General features: G+C 41.4%; 1 protein-coding gene across 14 annotated transcripts in view; it reads left to right on the top strand.

Annotated features, from left to right (window-relative positions):
• Positions 1 to 7,702, top strand: part of MTSS1 (MTSS1, I-BAR domain containing) — a 192,076-nt gene that overhangs the window by 147,883 nt on the left and 36,491 nt on the right. For all 14 annotated transcript variants that reach the window (XM_014522180.2, XM_014522184.2, XM_014522178.2 and 11 more), the window contains 3 exons: positions 932 to 1,016; positions 2,491 to 2,582; positions 4,719 to 4,793. In XM_014522180.2, coding sequence (XP_014377666.1) covers positions 932 to 1,016; positions 2,491 to 2,582; positions 4,719 to 4,793 — 252 coding nt within the window. The remainder of the gene's footprint in view (positions 1 to 931; positions 1,017 to 2,490; positions 2,583 to 4,718; positions 4,794 to 7,702) is intronic.

The raw sequence follows: 7,702 nt of genomic DNA, 5'->3' as shown, positions 1-7,702 counted from the left end.
AATAAATTTTTTTTTTTTTTTTTTTTTTTTTTTTTTTCAATCAAAATAAAAAACCTTTATTTAGGAAACTTCAGTATGTGTGTGTATTTTTTGCTATCCTGGTAAGCATGCATGCAAGCGCGCACAAATATAATATATCTAATAGTATAGTATATATTTGTGTGTGTGTTTATTTAATCAAATTACAGGGCAAAAAGAATGATTGCTTTAGAAGAAGAGAACTTGGGGGAGGAAGAAGTACTAAAAATGTAATCGTGTCATTGCACAATTGTTATTGGGAGGAACTAAATAACTAGGAGTATAGTCTAAGAGCAAATAAACAGTGCCATCTTCTGGCAACATTGTGAGACGTGATAAATTCATAGTCTGATTGTAAGTATGCGGGTGGGTGTGCATATGTGTGCCTGTTCTATGTACATGGTGGGATTGGAGGAGAGAATTTCCTGAAGCAACAAAATCCTTCCAAATGGAGGCAATGACTGGTCTAGCAAAGAGGAAATTTAGGTCAGACACCTTCATAGGATATTTCACTATTTTGGGTGTCTTTCTAAACACTCACCAAATCATGTTTCCTTCTTTATGCATAGCTCCTTCCCATATTTACCCTTCAATCTCCTTCTTCGACATCAGATCCTATTTTGATTCTTCTCCTACATAGTTTTTAGCCTTACAGCATTCTTGGCACACTGGAGGTTTCTAGAGAGAGAACTACTTAGTAGTCCAGTTCTGGACTACTGGTGAGCAAAAAGAAATTTCTTCCTCCACTTTCTTAATTGTCCATTGGAGGCTTAATTTTACAATGTGGTATTTGATTCAGTTTCTTTTTTACAGGTGTTCAGCAAGTCTTCAGATGTGCTTTTAATAGATTCTACCTGCTTTACATTGTGATGCTTTGGGAAGTCTTAACTTTTTTTTTGTATTTGGTTTCCAGGTGGTACCAGAGAAATTGGGTCTGCCCTAACCAGAATGTGCATGAGGCACAGAAGTATAGAGTCCAAACTCAGGCAGTTTTCAAGGTGAGTGATTACGCAGCTGGCCTAAAGCTTGGACCTCGCTCTTCATGAGCTGTTGGATCACAGTCAAAAAAAGTACTCGTCAGGCAGCCCCCTTTCATTCAGGAGCACATTAAGCTGTTTACCAGCTTTGGCTTCCAGCTAACCTCTGACTTAATGCCACTGGGAACAGGCTTTCTTTTCTTTCTCCCAACAAATTGGGCTTTATAGAGATCAAGAAACACAAGATTTAGCTGCCCAGTCTTAGAATTGGACTTGCCAGTTCGGGCTGCTTTAAATGTTGGGAATTTCTGTCACTAAACACCGTAGCTCAGCAGTGAGCAGTCAGTGATGGAGAGGACTAGTTTTTGAGTTGCCGAATCTTAAACTTCTTCACTGAGCTGGAGTAATGGCAAATGCTGTGCTGCCTTCCTAAATATACAGAAACTTAAACAACTTGGATAGGAGATTCTAGTGAAGTCTCGTACTGTAGACCTTTTCTGCAGATTTTTGCCCATAGTTTGTGTTTAAAAAAAGAGAAGAAAGAGGACAGATGGAAAACAATGCTACCTACATCTGTTATGAGAAAATTGGCTTCCTTGCATGCTATTTGCCATAGAAATAAAGTGTCTATTCAGCCTGAGGATAAGAAGGAATCATGATTTTTTGTTTGTATGACCCATGTAGATGTTTTGTTTAATTTTTTTTTAAGGGATGCATTTGGGAGAGCAAATGACTCTGGAGATGAAAAGATATTCAGACTTTTCTTTGTGGGTCACTGGTTTGAGTCTGTTGTATATCCACTGTGAACAAAAAAGGGTTGTTCAGTAGTCTGTAGAAATTTCAATCTCAATTCACTTCTGTATTGAGGAGTTCCCATATCGCATCACAAAACCCACCACTACAGTAGCATTCTTCCTTAATTTTTCAGGAGAGATGCTAGGTGTGAATGGGCATGGAGTCTGAATTACCTCAGTACCATGGTCCCTGTAGGTGAGGGTTAAGGCCCATTGATGGGTAGATATGTGAGCTTCCATTGCTATTGTCTGTGTTCTGTGGATATGTATACTACTCTGATCAATAGAAATGTCTAGTCTCCTGGACATCAGTCTAAAGTGTCTTACAAGTACTAACTTAATGTGACAAATGAAGTGTACTTGTATACGCTGGCCTTGTTTTAAGGTCTCTTATTTATATTTACCATCCTGAACCTTTGCACAGGTAATTCTGGACACCTTTGTTATATGGAATTTTTATACCGGCCCAGGTTTTAAGTGGCTTTCAACCTAAGAGGTTTGAACTGCACCATATATCAAACAGTTAATCACCCAGTCATGTAGTAGATACTTAAACACTCTTATGTTTGGATATTTACATTACATGTTAGCAACCATCATGGCAGAGAGTAAAATACTCCAATGTTGACCATGGCTCTCTCTATAGAAATAAGGGCATCTGCAGGATTTGATTGCTCTTTGTGTTTTTTCAACAAAATTAGTGCTTTAATTGACTGTCTGATAAACCCACTTCAAGAACAGATGGAAGAGTGGAAGAAAGTGGCCAATCAACTGGATAAAGACCATGCAAAAGGTAGCTACAGAGGAAGAACATCAGTATAATAGGATAAGGTTGTGATATATAAGATTATTTTCTGCTGTGGCTCTTCCCCTTTCATTCAGTATCCTGGGAAACCAAACAAAATTGCTATTTTTAACATAAATGCCCTCAATGGCTCCAAAGCAAAGATAATTAACCAATTCTTTCTCAAGCTCCACAAGTTCTTAAAATTTGAAGCCTGGTTCTGCAGACCTCAGACTTTGTAAAAAGGTATTTTCAGCATCTTGGTAAATATTCTCATGTAAGTTTGCATGTTGGGGTTCCTTCAGCAGCCTCCTTGCTGTGTGATACTTCCTTATGTATTTTACTGAGGATGTCACACCCACCACTGGAAAGCTGTGGGATATTTAAGCTACCTTTAAGGTTATGCTGCTTCTCAGCCATGTGTCTTTGATGCTGTGTGGTCCTGGAAAGCACTTCCTTTTTTTAGTATTACTTTGTGCTGTGAGATGTAAGAAATGCCTATTCAAAAAGAACTTGGAAAAAACGTCTGAGGAGTGGAGGAGCCAACTTGTACAGCTCCCACTTAACTGCAGCGCTGTTCACTGTTGGGGTGATTGTTGCCATTAGAAGGCACAGTGGTGGGATCTCACGGGTTGCTGTTGGAGGATCGTTTTGAACGCACACAATAGTGTCAGCTGTTCCTGTACAGAGAACGTAGACATTGGGACTGCTGACTGTGCATTAAATTCAAGGCCTGTCTGAACAAATCAGATCTGTCCTTGCTGACTTGATAGTACTCTAACCACTTAAATCATTGCTAAGAGGGTGACCCTGGGAGCAGCTGAGACTATTGTGGAAACAACATGCTTAGTCCCTGGGGAGGAAGTGCCTTTTTATTGCCCAGTTAATATTGCTGGGGCCAAACAACATCAACAGTTTCTGAAAGAATTTCTACCCTGTCCTTCACCCACCTTGCTCTTCACCCTTGTAATAGTAGATGTTACTGGGGCAGAGTGAGGAGGAGAGTGGAAGCAAGGGGTGGCTTATCTGGTGGAGATCTCTGAAGTGTAGAGATCAGTGTTACACAGTGGAGTGCAGGAGGCCTGGGTTCAGTTCCTAGCTATATCATGAGCCTACCCCATGTCTCATTTTCCCCCTTATCCACATCTGTCCAATTGGCAGTAATCCCTTCTTCATAGAGTGCTTTGAAATGTAATGATTAAAAGAGTTTGTTACAAGAGCTATATGTATGATGAAATCCACTTTTATTAATTATAATATCTGGTACCTTCATTGTGTCAAAACTGTGGTGGAATATTATGTGCTGGGATTTTTAGTCCACATGGGGCTGCATTTCTGTTAAATGAGGGCAGCTAAAAATCTGCCCCACTTATGTAAAGGAGGGGCCAGTGTGACCTATACTTTGGCAGAATCTCAGCATCCTTCTCTGCAGTGTGAAGGACAGGCCATCCTTTCTCTGACTTTCAAGAGCATCATTAATATAGTATCACTTGCCTATCTTTCTGTTTGTGGGATATTCAATTTTGAACAAAGGTATATTCTGAAAAGCAGTTTATGGTCACAAACTACTTCAAGATCGTTTCAGGCTGGACATAAGGAAGAACTTCTTTACTGTCCGAGCCCCCAAGGTCTGGAACAGCCTGCCGCCAGAGGTGGTTCAAGCACCTACATTGAACACCTTCAAGAGCAAACTGGATGCTTATCTTGCTGGGATCCTATGACCCCAGCTGACTTCCTGCCCTTTGGGCGGGGGGCTGGACTCGATGATCTTCCGAGGTCCCTTCCAGCCCTGATGTCTATGAAGCCTGTCAAAATCCTTCTGTGTTCCATTCCAGGTAGCACATAAGCCATAAATCAAGAGAGCACTCTCATTATGTATTGTACCCAGCTGTTGCTTCTGTGAATATTTGGTTTATTTCCAAATACATGGTTCATTGTGAAGGCTATTTTTGCCTAACAGACTTGTAAAACCAAATCTACAGGCACTACAAAATACAAATCTGATTTCTAAACTGATCAAAAAGCAAATATCCCTTTTTTAAAACTTTGTAGTCTCATATATTCAGGTGTAGCATTTTTGGCAAATCAAAGACCTATTTAAATATCAAGTATGTTGAAATGCAGACTGTGGGTTTTTTTTTTTAGAATACAAAAAAGCCCGACAGGAGATAAAAAAGAAATCGTCAGACACACTGAAGCTACAGAAGAAAGCAAAGAAAGGTAACATTCTCTATACTTATTTCACTGAGTCTCACTTTAAGGGGTTCCTTGGCAAACCATTGGAAAGCAGAAGGACATTCTCTTGTAATGATCATTGCACCATGCTGTCTCCTGTCATGTGCACCTTGAACACCTTTATCGAGTTATTGCATGCTGTTTAAACTGTTGAAAAGCTGCTGTTCATATTCTGATACTAAACCTAAGATTTATCTACAGATTTTAATGAGTGATGGGAGCTTGCTTCTGAAATGGAATAACTAATCCGGTCCTTTGTGTTAAAAACTTGACATTGTAAAGTGACTGGTGCAGCATGATGATACCTGTAAAACTTCATGGAACCAAATCCCAAAAAAAGAATTAAGGGGTGTGTTTCCTTGGGTCAGATCTGCTTGTGTTTATAGCCAAAACAGTATAGTCATCTATGCCTTTCCTGCTTGATCAGTGTGGTATCAGGGTTCATGGATAACTATATTCTAGTGGAAGATCACATAACCAACTTATCATAGGGACGAAATGGCTCTTGAATCTTAACTAACAGAAGAGAAAGGAAAAAAAGAACTAGAAAAAAAGCCTCCAAAAAAAGGATTTGACTCAGTGGAGTCAGTGACCGTTGCTTGTACCAGGACCTTTTTCTGGGAAAGAATCAGGTGTTGAATCGTAGGGCATTTTATACATGTGCTCTGGGAGTGAGGGGAGAGCCACTCTAATTAAAGCACCTGGAGCTTCTCATGTATCAGAGTCTCTGCACTGAAAAATGCTGTTGGAGGATCGTTTTGAATACACAATAGTGTCAGCTGTTCCTGTACAGAGAATGTAGATATTGGGACTAAGCAAGCTTTAGTTAAAGCGCCTCCATCGCCATTGTTCAGTGCAAAGACACTGATATACAAGATACTGGAATCTGTTGGAGCGTGGTAATTGCCATGCTCCAGCAGACTCGATTAATTGAGTCTGCTCTGATACGCTGTAATTACAACATGTTGGAGCAGCCTTGCTGCATGTGTATAGGCACCCATAGTGTCTCTGTTTAGGGGAGGGCTTTATCTAGCTCTGAGTCTTACGATTCTTAGCCTTGTTTACCCTTTATATGATAAATTTGCTGACTTTGATTTAATTATTATCAAAAAGTGTAGTATTTGCACCATCTCTCTTCCCTTTCCTTCCTTGCCACCTCCATTTCACAGTCACCTTGCTTCTCCATAATGAAGCACAAGCAACCTGCAGTACCTGGCAGGGGACACTTGCAGAAAATAACCATTTTTTTCATTTTCTTAGAACCCAAATGGGTTACCGCTTGCTCCCTCCTAGTTGACAGGAGCTCTAAGTATTGCTGACAGCCATCCAGGCTCAGTCCCTGAACAGTTGGATGCAGTGTGGTAGAGTACATAGAGGTTCTTATGCTATGATTCTCAGAGTAATGCAAATGCTTTCCAGCATGGTGTGATGCCATGCAACTAGGTTGTACTCTTGTCTTCTCCCTGGGGGAGAAGTATGTATACAGGGCATTTTGAGGCATAGATTTTTTTTTTCTGAAGGCAAACAACAAATCTGGCAAAGAAAATCAGTACAGTGTGGTGTATCCTACTTTTATTTATTTATTTTTAAGTAACAAAAAGCACTTTCTATTGGTGTCTCCATTTTTCTGTTAGCGTCTCCACAAAATCTCAAGTAATAATGAATGCCATGATTGAGTGATTGAACATTTAAACAGTGTCTGTCTTAATGTTGTTAATGTAATGACTGTACCCTGGGGCATGCTGTCAGACTGCTTCCTGAACCACCTGCACCCATCTGCACTGCGTTCTGGGATGTCCCAAGTTTCAGAGTTGTTGTTGTGTCGCACGTTCATTTGAGTTCATAATTTATTTCGGGTGGAAGGTGAGGGGCTGGGGAGGGACGACACAAAAGTTTCAAAGGGATGTGGTAGGGGTGAAAGTGAGCAGAGCAAGCAAGTTGTCCAGATATCCAGTATGTAGCACAGTCAGGACTCACTGTAATTGTGGAAAACTTCACACTTTTTTTGTCATTTTCTTTACCTTGTGGGGAGATAGCGCTACCTAGCTAGCCCACAGAATCAGGCACAGTAGAGAAGAACAGAGTTGTTTCCCATAGCATTTGGCAGAAAGAAAATACAAAGCAGTGAGATGTAGAAGGAAAGAATGGCAACCATGCCTCTTCTCTCCCTCACCCTCGGATTGGAAGGAGTAAGGCTTTGTCCTTGAACAAGATCAGGATTCTGTCTAACCTGCGACATCGTGAGGAGATGCATTTGTCTATGCCGTCTCCTACAGCTCTTATTAATATGCCACACTCCTGAGAGCAGTGCGGCAGCCAGCTGCCTGAGGCTTCTCATAAATAGAGGCGATTGAGATGTGGTGGTTTTGTAAGGTTGTAGAGCTTGCACCAGAAGCCGATTTCACTGTAGATGTAAGCAGGGTTTGAATCTCAGTCATTTAAGGGGTTGGAGAGCTGGCAAGTAAGCACATAGGCATTAAACCTTTTGAACGCCCATGGTACAGAATTATTTGGTTTTATGATGTGTACATGGACACTTGTTATGTTTTTATTTCCTGCTTGTTCATCACTCCCACTTCACTTTGGATGCCTACAGATGTTTAGAGGCCTCGCTGCAACTCATGGCGCTTTACACAAAGCACCATGAATTAAAGCTCCCCTCCTTCCCTGCCCCTCAACCCAACAGACTGTCACCTGTTGGATTGGGGAGGGGAGGGGGGCAGGGAGGAGGGGATGGCTAGAGCCTGCCTGCACTGGTCCTGGCCAGCAGGCAAGGGTGCTCCAGCAGCCTCCAAGGAGGCTGGCAAACCACCCCTTACTGCAGCCATGGGCCTGCCAGCAGTAGAGGGAGCAGCACAGAGCAGCCAACTGCTTTGCCTGACTAGAGCTGGGGG

Source organism: Alligator sinensis, unplaced genomic scaffold, assembly GCF_000455745.1.
Source record: "Alligator sinensis unplaced genomic scaffold, ASM45574v1 scaffold681_1, whole genome shotgun sequence".
In the NCBI taxonomy this organism is placed as follows: domain Eukaryota; kingdom Metazoa; phylum Chordata; order Crocodylia; family Alligatoridae; genus Alligator; species Alligator sinensis.
The sequence above is the reverse complement of the archived record's forward strand: the minus strand, read 5'-3'. Positions and strand labels throughout refer to the sequence as shown.